The sequence below is a fragment of the Acanthaster planci genome, linkage group LG07 (assembly GCF_054643075.1).
Source record: "Acanthaster planci isolate LZ-2023a linkage group LG07, COTS_SCS, whole genome shotgun sequence".
Lineage (NCBI taxonomy): Eukaryota > Metazoa > Echinodermata > Asteroidea > Valvatida > Acanthasteridae > Acanthaster > Acanthaster planci.
In genome coordinates, this window is record NC_141783.1 from 6,491,275 (window position 1) to 6,503,459 (window position 12,185).

The window sequence follows — 12,185 nt, forward strand, 5'->3', positions numbered from 1 at the left end:
AATACAGTAGATTCCAGACATCTTGAAGTTCTGCGAATCAGCTCGTGTTAAATTTGCATTGTAAATTGAGACATATTGTGTGTTGCAACTGAGTTAAGACTATCTACATGCAAGTGCTTTGTGAAATGCAATGCAGGAAGGAGAAATGATGTTGAAGTAGCGGTTGTGTCAACGGGCATCAGTCATTTCCTTGGGACTCACCAAGCTCATGGTGGGTTGATTAAATGAAACCTTCCCTGGTATCTCCCAACGTTATCAGACATTGTCTCCAAAGCCGGCACTTGAGGGTGTGCGTGCTTGGATAAGTGCCTCATGGTATTTGCTCTTGCCTGATCCCAAACACTGCTTGCCGCCATGTAGTCTACCATTTCAGCACAAAAATCACCGGCTGAAATCGTGCAGAATTTGTCAAGTGTGTGTCCATGTCAACTGCTGATTTTATTTTGGGACCATGAGGAAAATCTAGCATCTGTCCATTTCTTGAGCAGTCGAAATTGATATCACCTCATTGTCTTACCGTTTTCTTTAAAATTTGGTTGGTACACATTTCACTTTCCACTTAAGTTGCCTTTTCATTTCCTAAAATCCAAACCCGAAGTCTAGCATTTGGCCTGAACGTGGAACAACTTGTTTTACAGGGGCAAACTGCAAAAGACTTGTTTGTAATATGCGTATATTTAATTAAAGAGCATCTTAGATTGTTAATCAGTAAACAGTACCTATCCATGCACATGTACCTACTTCAAACTAATGTGAGTGACGCTCGTCTAATTTCTTAACAGAATTTAACTAAGAGTAGTAACAATTATGCATATGGGTCTTATTTGTCCAAAGTCTATTTATTCATTCATGTACATTTACTTGAAATATACCATTACTATTCATGATTTCATTTGAAGACTTGACTTTAAATACAGGCATTGGAAAATTTAGGTGTGCTGTACTGTTTGTGAGTGGCATGGGTGTCACCAGGATTTTTTTTCAGCTGGAAGGGGGAGCTTTCAGGCAAATTGTGCTGTTCTTCCTGTCACCTTTCCTTTTCAATCCTCTTGCTCTTTCATTTGCTCCCCCTTTTAACAATCTTCCCTTTTTTGGCAGGAGACATAAGACCCATTTCAGAATCCATCTTTTAGCTTTTGTGCCGTAGTGAACTGCAAGCGGGAAGACTTGGAGATAATTATCGGGGAAGATGCCTTTGCACTAATGTCAGGGAAGATAGAAGATCAGATAAGTGGTGCCTGAAATGCATGCATGGTCACACGTGAATTACCGCATGGACAAAATGCACCGACATGACTGCGTGCCCACATACATGGTTGTCATGGTATTACACATCAGCGTTTTATGAATTAGTCTTAACCATTGGCGACAACTGATGAATAAAATGAATGCTTTGATTTTAAACGATGACTTGATTCTTGATTTATGTGTATCTTTACCCAATGTTGGCTTTGGTCATTCTTTGCTTTTTAATGTTTAGGGACCAGTTGATTGAAAATTTTCATTTTCGGTAATATTGCATTCTTCATGCAGTGTCAAGGGTTTTTTGTGATACATATGAATTAATTTTGTATGTTTTGGACTAATCCTGTCGGTCGGGAAATTACTTTGAGTTACTGCTTGGAGGTGCAAGTGAGTTTTATTTGATGTGACAGGGAATTGAGTTCAATGAATTTCGCCAAAGTAGACAAAAGGGCAAAGCTGTTACAAAAATGGGTTGCAGGTATAGATGGGAAAGAAAAATAACTGCAGTGAAGATTTTGCTAAAAATGGAAAAAAAAGACAAGCACAAGCAAGGTAAATTGTACAGTGCATTAATCACTGTGAAATACTGGATACTTTGTGAAAATGGCCCTCTGCACACGGTGCTTTTTTGGGGGGTGGTAGCTTTTGAAAGCTTCCTAACATCAGGCTTTTGAGCTGCTATTTTCAGTTCTGTAGATCATTGTGGCTCTGATCCCTGCTGTCCGGTTCACTCAGGTCAGCATCAGACTGCATTGTGTTGGTATCCATCTTGTGATTCCCATCATCAACTTCTGACATCAATTACTCAGTGACCATCAATTCATACCTCACACGTAGCCAAATGCCACATTAATGAGACCTTACGAGAAGCCACACACCCACCAATGTTTCGCCATGGTGGTTCTCTGAGAATACAGAGTTTGTGCAGCGGGATGCATCTGTACACAGTCAAATATTTGAACTGCAATGGCGATAGACTTTAAAGTGCGTAGCTTTGATGAACTGCAAACAATAAAAAGATTGCATTTGATTGCACTGGTACATTAAGTACATTTTCTTTTCTTTTTGTTACTGCATTTTTGTATGGTGACTGTTCGTATGAATAGAATTTTAAATAAAGGTAGTTATCAACTCATTTTCAGTTTTTATATGTATCACATGACTGCATTTGTCAGTCTTTGAATGTAGCTTTACTTTATTGAAACTAAGTGTATTTTGTCCTACTGATTTGCTCTTTAGTGTAACAATGGTGTCGCAGCCTTCTGAAAGTGGCAACATGAACCCCTAAAACAAGTAGTGTTCATCAAGCTAACAACTTGGCTATCAATTGGAAAGAAAAATACTTTAATTTTCAATGTTTACATGTATGCCAATAAACTGTGAATAGTCCAGTGTTATCTACACGTATGCACCTTTCAGGCACAAGCAACCAACACACATTTAATACAAAATAGAAGCACCTGTTCTGAAAGTCTTCACACAACTATGTAATTTCAGAGAAGGTGGAAAATGCATACACTCCAACAGTTCAGGAAGTTATTGACCTTTCCCATAATGCACTGCGCCCCCTCCCCCAAAAGTCTAGCTTCATTGTCACATCTCTTGGCAGTGCTCTGTCCTCTAAAATTGCTCCAGTCACTAGAGCCTGCGACTCTAATTCTGTACATTCAACAAAGAGAGTATACATGTACATGACTTCATAAGTTGTAATAAAGTACAATTAAAAGTAGTGTCACATTTGCAGCTTTCCGTAAAGTAGCTGATGAAATTACTCTTATAAAGCATACTTGGTTTAAAGATGCATTTCTTTCAAGCAAGCTGTCATTTACAGATGAAATCAATAAAAGGCCATTTCCAGTGATGTGTCTACAGACACACTTTGGAAACTGCTGTCGGTAGTGGCAGTTAATTTTTATAGGTGGGAAGTGCATGGAAGCATTGACAAGATGCACAGTGCACGGGGTTGCTACAGTTCATTGGTTTAGTGGGGATAATCATGTAGCTGCAATTGGCTGAATGAGAGCGTATCCCGGATGCTGAATTTGGGTACAACGGATGACTCTGCAGCCTCTGATTTGAAATCGGAATCTTAGTATATTGTTTTTCTTGGAATGTACAGCTTTCACTGAGCTCAGGCTCCACCTTTTTGTAGATTCTGAGCGCTTTTGTTACTTCAACTGAACATAATGCACAAATAAATGACAAGGTTTACAAGCAATAATGAGATACAATGTGCCACATGCTTTCCACAGGTTTCTGTAGGAAAATACAGAGTTAGTACAGACAGTCTGTTCCAACATCTTGCTTTGCATTATAATTTCTCAATTTCAGTAAGTCTGTTCGACCATGGTTTGACCATTATACATGTCTGTTCCCATTTTAGTATAATGTCAATAGGGACCACTATTTAACTGCCCAATCATACGCACAGATTTCAGAAATGCGAAGTACATTAATGGACTCGGGAGATAAGTCAACTTGGGTAAAGTGCAGATTTCCCTATGGGCTTTACAATGTCTGTTGCCACGTGCAATCAACGGATGTTGGACAAGCTTAAGTGGTTGTGTTAAAATCAATTTATTGAGGTTTTCTGTCGTCAGCCAGCAGGGTCGCAATACTGCAATGCTGCTTTCTTCTCCCCAGGACGGACCCACTGTGGAGTCCCACCAGAAGCCAACACTTAATGGTGTGGCTGGCAATTTACTATTCCAAAACAAACACAGGTGGATAAGACAGGAAAAAAAATGAACCAAAAACAAAAAACTATGGAAACTGGAAACCATAACTGGGCACCTTAGACCAAAGATGACATGGATATAAGGGCTCAGTCAGTAAAGTGCGGAGTAAATATGCTAAAAGGGTTTTAAGTGGAAGATGTGACAATCCACATAGGAATATGCAGCTTTGGGGACTGGTGATAAATTGTCACCATTTTTCACAGATGTGTTGTTTAGCCTGAACTGAGCATAATCTACATTCGTTTCACGAGAGTCTATGTATTTCTGTTTAATATTGAAAAAAAGGTGGTGAAAATTAGCAGACAAGCAGTCTTGAGTATCTCAAGATATTTTGCATGGAACCTTGGCTGGTAACCTTTTTTGCAACGGAAACATTTTCTGAGCTTAGCAAATTTCTTTACTGTGTACTACTTCAAACCGTCCAGTACAAACGGAGATGGCTGCAAAGACAAAGACAGATAAATATTACGGCAGCTAGCAGGAATCCATGCCAATGGCAAGCAGCCATTGTGGTAGGACTGTGGTAGGAAGCAGGGCTGAGTTGTCCAAGATGCTTGGGCACCAGTCTTCAGTCAAACTCGGAGCCGATGGTGATGCTGATTTTACCTGGATGGATTTGCGTGGTGTGGTACCACTGATTGGTATCCAGGACAACTGGTTATCATTCAAAGAAAAACATTTTGGACAAATTAAAAAAAGTTTTCAGCCAGTTTTTAATGTAGTCTCCACTGATCGAACTATAGTGACTATTGTAGTGTGTGTTTCGGAAAAAGTGGTTACGAAGTTTACTACCAACAGTGTACACAGCTGGACACATCTCAGTTTCTGTATCCAGTCTGCTAATGGCCATGAAAAATAACTTCAAAAGTGAATGTTTACTTCATTCATTGGACACTGCCTGCTTTGAAAATTCTGCAATCTTCCTTTGGGCAACATTAGCAGAATTTGTTTTTTCTTTTTTAACTGGAGTGTCACATACGTGTACATGAATTAATATCTTTTCTTCCCTGTTTAAAATCAAATACATTCATGCATACAAATGAAGATTAACCACCACTTTGCTTCCTGGTTCTCACTTACTGATATCGCCTGTGTTGACCGTCACCTTCAGTGTGTGGCAGATATCTTCACATTCCGGTAATGGAATCAGCGTCCACGTCTTCCTGCCGGATAACTGAGCTTGCCACGACGGTTTGGCCACGTTGTCTAGCTACAGAAATGCAACATCATGTTGATGTATTTATGCAACCAAATGCCGCAGTGGTTATGAGTTAGAACTGTTGCAGTGTACAGTCAAGTGGAAAGTCATTTTGACAACAATTATGGCTACAAAAACCCTGGTGTTTCACAGGTCCTGCATCACTGCATTTTCAACATGATTCTCTTTTTCAGCTCTGTATATGGTACCTGTAGGTCTAAAGGTGGGGAAAGTCAGCGGATGAGTTTATTATCACAGTTTTTTTGAGCAGAGAGTGCAATGATGTTTCATGAGAATCGCTTGTTTTTCCTTCAAGTCTGCACTTTAGGGATTTCCATTAACTGTACAAGTAAACTAATCCACCTGTTGTTATGGGGTGTTGCATAAAAACAGTCCAATATAATATTGACAACACCATGAACAATGATTCTGAAGTTGAAAAAACATGTCATGAACTTTTTAACTTCAGGAGCATGATAGTCGCTGCACACATAAATGGTAAATATATCATCCAGTGTTTTGCATGTGTGTCTAGTTATTTCAAGGAAGTACAGCTTGAGATATGGTGTCGGATTACATGGTGCTGAAGTTCAACTTTCAACTTGGTTGTAAAAGATACGAGCACAGTTGTGCATTAACAAGTCCTCAAAATGTCCTAAACTGGATAATATGGGCAAGCCTAATTAGAGAAATCAAACTTAGCACAAAAATACTTGCTTGCCAATTATATTTAATAGGAATATCCATTGATCATGGCCATAAAGTCACGCCACGTACAACAATGTACAATGTACACTGTATGTGACAGATTCACGACTTGTGTTTGCTCACACAAAAATAAATGTAAGCGAACCTATATTTACTACACAAAGCACGGTGGAAATGGCACCTTGGCAGATTTTGTATTAAATACTGTTCAGTAAATTTAATGTGCATAAAACTTTTCCAGGTGTATGTATAGCATTGATTATAGCAGATATTTTCTCTGTAGTGCAAAAACCTTGGCTCATGCACGCAGCATCTGTAGAACAGCGCCAAATAGGCAATGCGTTTAATAGCTCCGTGATTAGACCTACATGGATTCCAGCTCCTCTGCCTGCCCCTCCCATGAATATCCAATCCAGAGCACTGGACTCAGAGCTGTCTGGCAGAAAGTAGGGTCTCTGGTAATGCCGGCGAAGCTCGGCAGCCACCAGGGGATCACAATTGCTCCTGGCAATTAAAAAAACAGGAAATAAAGTCAAACTGGCACACTGCCTCATTCTTGCACTTTGCTCAAAAACATCTCACCCCCCCAACAAAAAAATTGGCTTAATAAACAAAATTTTTTCAGGCCCCACATTTGTACTTATTATTGTCTCCACACTGGAAACTGATCTGAACAAAGTTTACTTAATTTTGTTCCTCACTTTCTGCTTTCAAAAGATGTTTCGTAGTAACCTTCAGGTAAGTTAGGCCTATACTTACCAGCCAAAATACCAATTTCTCTCCCCTTCTTTGAGAGCTGCTCTTTCCGGAGACATTTTGAAGGCTTCTTCCAGTGATGTAAACTCCGTGTTGTACGGGAAAAACTGACATTCCTCCTCGACCGCCTGCAAAGCTTCGGGGTGGCTTGTATAGAGTTCCTTGAAGTAATTGAAGCTAAACGTCTCCATGGCAGTCCACGTCGTAGTAGCCCCGGTGATGAGAGCCGGTCGGATGTTGTAAGCGTGCTTGGCCACAAACTCAGCCGGTGTGATCGTGTCGTACACCGGCACAGCCGTCAGGTTGCGACACAGCTCGCACGACGCCAATGGCCTGCCCACCTCGGACAGGATAAAATTGCTGCCGATCAGGCAAGGGTCCTCGACGAAGTATGCAACGATCTCGTGACGAGCGTAGATGAGCAGGAGTCCTACTGCGATAGGGAAGAAGACGGTAAGTGCAAGCCACCGAACCTTCGCTCCGATGCCAACGGGTTTACGCCGAGGATGTCTTAAACGGGTGAGAAAGTCGACAACTTCTGCATTAGACAGGCCACGTCCACACGACTTTTCTTTTAGTTTAGTGATTTCTCCTGTAAGTTTTTGGCACAGTTTTTCTTTGTTTAGTCCCTTAGGGACACCATGTTTGCCGTTGGAACTCATGTTAAACACCAAGTGGGCCTAGGCTCTAACAACTAAATATATGTCTTCCAGAACAACTTCTCACTGAAAAAGCTACACCATTTCGCCTGCTGTACGTACCCGGAAACAAAGTCACTATGTTTTTTGCGTCCAGATCTATGGAACGCCGTCGCACACATAATAGTATGCTGGGTCCAATTTCAATTTTCGTGTAAAGTTGGTTGTGTTACTAAGGAAGGAGCGTACAAGTAGATAGGGAAAAAACACTTCGTTTTTCCCCGGCCCCCATGGTGCGACCACGCTCGATCGCGACGTCACCGAAGGTGACCGGGCATGACGTCTGGTGTAGGCGTGGCCTAACTTCAACCAGAAGGAACTTTTCACTAAAAACTTTTCTCTGGGCAAAATGGCTAACAAACTTTGCATCTCCGAAGTGGTTTTCTTCATTTGGCTAGCCTTGCTGATTATACTCATTTTGATCCACAATTCATTTGTTGTTTTTCATGTTCAATTTTTTTTTAAGTTGACTAATGCGTGTACATGTATTTCCAAGGTTATCAAATTTGGGCTTGTGTGATACCACAGTATGAAGGCAATCCGGGCACACAAGCCAAATATTAATTTCCTTTGAGAGATCCCTTCGCGGTCAGTGTACATTTTCTCTCATCATAAAAGCAAATTACAAGCTCAATTCTTGGAAGAAACACAAATAATTAAAGACACGGACACAATTAATACTTTCTGCCAACTTCTTTTTATTACCAATGGTTCTGCTCACAGCAAGGGTAGATGCATGGGTAACACACAATAATGCTCAACCTCCCCACACAGCTCAAGAAAGTACTTGAAATGCATCATTTTAGTTTCTCTGAACTGCTTTATCTAAAACCTTGGTAATTTGAAAGAGTAAATGGCACTTTTAATGAGAAAAGAAACCCAGAACTGTGTTCCGCTTGTTGCAACTGAACTTTTGTTTTCAAGATTTTGTTACAGATGTTCAGATTGTGATGAGCACATAGTAACTACTTTGATTTCGGGAGATTTCCAGAATAATGATGCTTTGTTGGTTATTTGAAAGGCTGACTAGTTCTTGTATCCTCGGCTGGAACGCTTTCCACGAGCCCGCTCAAACTTCCTTCCCTTTGAGCGCACGTATGGCCTGCAGAAGGACAAAGAAATCAACATTTTAAAACAGAGTGCATGAGCAGTGCCTTATGGGGAAACAGTAACATCATGAAAACCTCATAAACATAACATGAACTTTCTTATAACTTTATTGAGGTTACTTCACTACTGATCATTGCCATGTCAACCTATTCATGCCTAGTGGCTACCAATTATTCAACTTTGTCCCAAAGATAAAGCAAGGACCACAAGTGACGGCGTCTTTTTCAAACATTCATGGGCAAACACTCCTTGTGACAAATTTTTGAAAACAAAACTTCAAGACAAACAGGAAATTTTCACCATGTTTCAAGCTTTTTTGGAACATCTGCTTTTTGTGTTTGGTTTTCGTTGGCTATTGCCTGCAGTGCATTTTTCACTGAATAAGATACATGTCTGAATTGACAGCTCTACACTTACTTGGTGTGAGCGTGGGGGGTTCCTGGTGCCTTGCCGAAGTGTCTGTATACTTCCCTTGCCTTGCGTGGCCCTATAATATCAAGAAATCAAATCAATCACACCTTCAACAGCAATTCTACTGCTGACTCTAACATCAGAATGGCTAGTACATCTATCAGTTTCACAATGCTACCATGGGAGTTTGTTTGTTTGGTAACCCTGACAACCACAATCAAACTGCAGTCGTTGACACATCCATGTAATATCGTTCCCCTTTCATGTAAAACTATGAACAAAGATATTCCTTCAGAGGAGCTTCAGTTTAATATTCTGTAACACTCAGATTAGCCTAACAGAGAAATGTCTATTTTTTTCCCACTCTTCAAGAAGTCGCCATTCACAAGGCCCTGGAAACAGCCAAGCAAGATGAGGGCATACCTGGCAATCTTTCCAATTTAATAGGAATTGTCTTGATTTCAAGTTTTCAGACCACCCCCAAATTGGAACATTCTGATTTCCAGTAAAAAAAATAATTAAGTCCTGGTAAAAGAGGGCGCTATTGCAGAAACAAGAGAGCACTATTTGGGTCAAACTTGCAGTTGTTTACAAACACATATGTGAGTACATGTGGATACCTTCTCTCGCCGGGCTGATTGTTTTAATATGGTCTCGGAAAATGGGTGTTCTGATTTCTAACTTTTCAATGTCAGCAGGTATGTGAGGGTCCGCAAAGATTAGGTCAGGAGTGTGCTGGGAATAAACTGGTTGAACAAACACCTTACTGAATTTGCTTTGGGGATGGTGTCTAGCTCAGCTGGTTGTCAACATACCTTGCAGGAGGACCGTGTTCTGGCCTTTAGGTGCCTTGAGAGCAAGCTGGTCCAGTGTCATGATCTCACCCCCTGCCTTGATGATTCTTGCCCGGGCTCGTGCTGTCACGTGCAGGGCGCACAGCTGGAGAGACAAAGACAAGACAAACAACATAGTAGACTCTTGGCTTGTGCTTACAAAAGAATTATGAAAGAACGCCCTGCGTTATCAAAACACATCACTGGTTAACGAGGAACAAAAACGACATTTTACAAAGTTTGCCAGGTGACTTTCTTAACTTGGATTTAGCTCCTTCTATCACTGAGTGTCCATCAGTATAAAAAAGAAATGCTACCATCCCACAATAATTATGTACACTGGACTTCAAGCAGACATGTGCACCTATATCCTCAGTTTGAAATTAAATTGTATACAACACTAAATGCCAATGACAAGAACAGCCTCCTGCAATCAATAAACACTCTCCAAAATTAACACTGACTTTTAACAAGAGAATATTTTTCCACTAGAACCCTGAAATCATATGACACAAGGCTGGTACATGCTAGCCTACAATTAGGAACATATCAGCCTGCTACATAAAAAAAATGAAGCTTGTCAGACTAACTTTGATCTTGGGCAAATCGTAGATGCGCAGATCATCGGTAACAGTTCCAATCACGACTGCTGTCTTGCCTTCGCGTCCTTCATATTTCATCTTACGAACCTACGTCCATCAAAAACACATTCAAACAACTGTAAGTAGTTTGTGGAAGTGGCCACCGTCACCTCAACAGCACACTGAGCGGCAAGCATGCAAAATATCTCTGCTAAACAGACCCCCCCCCATTTTTGCACTATGTCAGTTGCATAGGGCAGGTGCTAAATTAATTCAGGCTTCATCTCAAAGTATAAAATCTTCCATACATTGATAAGAAAGGAACTTTTATTTGAAAAAGAAAAAAAAGAAAAAACACACAAACACAAGAAAGTGCTTCAAACCCTGGGAAGAACTTGCATCCTTGAACTATCTTTCAGAGAGGAAATTAAGAGAGTGTCGGCAGGCGTCAGGGTGCAATTTAAAGCAGGAAATTTCTGTGTATTTCTACGTACCAGTCTTGCCAGGGATAGGGGTTGGCGATTGGCTCGGCTCATGAACAGACGTCGCAGCACCACTTTGTTGAACCTGGAGTTGGTACGGCGAGCCAGGAAGCGATACAGCTGAAAACATAAGACTGCATGATTAAAATTGACGCCCAATGCTCCGTTAAGACAATAATCGTTTCGTAAACTCAAAACTTCTAAACAATGAACAAGCATGCTACTAACAATGTTACGAAGGATTTTTTCAATTGATTTGCTTGTTTGGGGAAAAATAAGATTGCCACTGCCTAGCACATAAGTCGAGGGATTTGTAACAGCATACAATATGTCACAGCTACACAGCCCAGCTCATGATACACATTCTGATGGTATTAGCTTGCAAGTCACAAAGCAAGGACAGTCGTCCCCCCCCACATCTGAAAATGGTCAAACCAACATGTGAAGCAAGCTTGGCCATTGGCCAGAAACATGCACACTGTGATAAACACAAATGGTGCGATCGTCGTCTGGTGAAAAAAAAGAGATTACTGATGTCAGATTTGATCTGAAAGTATCGTACAATTGTTTTTAAGAACAATTGGTACCTCACAGGATAATTTGATTGAAAAAGCGGGGTTCACATTAGGTCATTTACTGCAAAAGCGTGATTTAAAAAACATGACCGATTTTGTCCTCGAATAAAGGGACTTTTCCAAATACAAGGACTATCTCCAAGTTGTGTGATGTGTGCCTCTATGCCTATAATGCCATTGTCCAACAAGCTAAGCTGACAAAATTCAAGTTCAAGAATGCATGCCATGCCTGTTTTTTACTATTCATTTCCCCACCATGCCCCTTCCTGCACGATCACATTAACAGTTAGGCCAGGCCTGATTAGGGCAGACATGACAGATTGTGTCAAGCATGATTTTTCTAAACACAACTGACCCATGAACTGACATAACTGGACTGGACAGTTATTTTTGAAGATTTTGCTATTCCAAACTGATTTTGCAAGGTGTATTAGGGTAAAATCTTTCTTAATTTTAGCAAGATTCAGGGTTTTCGGCGTTAAAATTCAAGCTCCAGTTTAATCAACATGCAAGACCATACAGTCAACACACCTTCACCAGCAGTCTGAGATAAATATCCCGACTCTTCGGTTCGGTCCTACGAACCCGCCGCTCCTTTGAGTGGTCCAAATCGATACCCTACACGTAAAAAAGACAAACAATAAATGGAAAGCACAGCTTTTTAATCACACGTATTTTCAGGATTTAAACACCCACGATGGCGTTGATTTTACACGATTTTTATGTTGACTCTTTCACGGTCAACGTACCATTTTGACGATCGGCTGCAAAAGGCCGATCTTTCGAGTGCATTATGGGTACGGCGATATACTCCAACCTTTAAAGGGTGGCACCACATCTTACTAAACTT

The 12,185-nt window shown here is 40.7% G+C and overlaps 2 protein-coding genes across 2 annotated transcripts; both read right to left on the reverse strand.

Moving 5' to 3' along the window:
• Positions 1-2,568: 2,568 nt before the first annotated feature.
• Positions 2,569-7,519, reverse strand: LOC110978548 (bifunctional arginine demethylase and lysyl-hydroxylase PSR-like). The gene is made up of 4 exons (XM_022233630.2): positions 6,649-7,519; positions 6,258-6,393; positions 5,064-5,193; positions 2,569-4,637 (listed from the first exon to the last, which is right to left on the reverse strand). The coding sequence occupies exons 1-4, from the start codon at positions 7,305-7,307 to the stop codon at positions 4,552-4,554; spliced, it is 1,011 nt and encodes a 336-aa protein (XP_022089322.2). The 5' UTR covers positions 7,308-7,519; the 3' UTR covers positions 2,569-4,551.
• Positions 7,520-8,021: 502 nt separating this feature from the next.
• rpl18 (ribosomal protein L18) lies at positions 8,022-12,153 on the reverse strand. Its single transcript, XM_022233710.2, has 7 exons — positions 12,085-12,153; positions 11,867-11,953; positions 10,773-10,880; positions 10,288-10,386; positions 9,680-9,803; positions 8,871-8,940; positions 8,022-8,445 (listed from the first exon to the last, which is right to left on the reverse strand). The coding sequence occupies exons 1-7, from the start codon at positions 12,085-12,087 to the stop codon at positions 8,370-8,372; spliced, it is 567 nt and encodes a 188-aa protein (XP_022089402.1). The 5' UTR covers positions 12,088-12,153; the 3' UTR covers positions 8,022-8,369.
• Between the last annotated feature and the right edge of the window lie 32 nt (positions 12,154-12,185).

Bases quoted from the DNA above. Each gene is read 5' to 3' on its own strand.
- LOC110978548 (XM_022233630.2), bottom strand. From the start codon at position 7,307: ATGAGTTCCAACGGCAAACATGGTGTCCCTAAGGGACTAAACAAAGAA. The intron at 6,394-6,648 runs GTAAGTATAGGC...TTTAATTGCCAG, and splicing joins AGAAATTGGTATTTTGGCTG to GAGCAATTGTGATCCCCTGG. The intron at 4,638-5,063 runs GTAAGTGAGAAC...AATGATAACCAG, and splicing joins GGTCAACACAGGCGATATCA to TTGTCCTGGATACCAATCAG.
- rpl18 (XM_022233710.2), bottom strand. The intron at 10,387-10,772 runs GTACGTAGAAAT...TGATGGACGTAG, and splicing joins CCCTATCCCTGGCAAGACTG to GTTCGTAAGATGAAATATGA. The intron at 8,446-8,870 runs GTAAGTGTAGAG...GTCCTTCTGCAG, and splicing joins ACCCCCCACGCTCACACCAA to GCCATACGTGCGCTCAAAGG.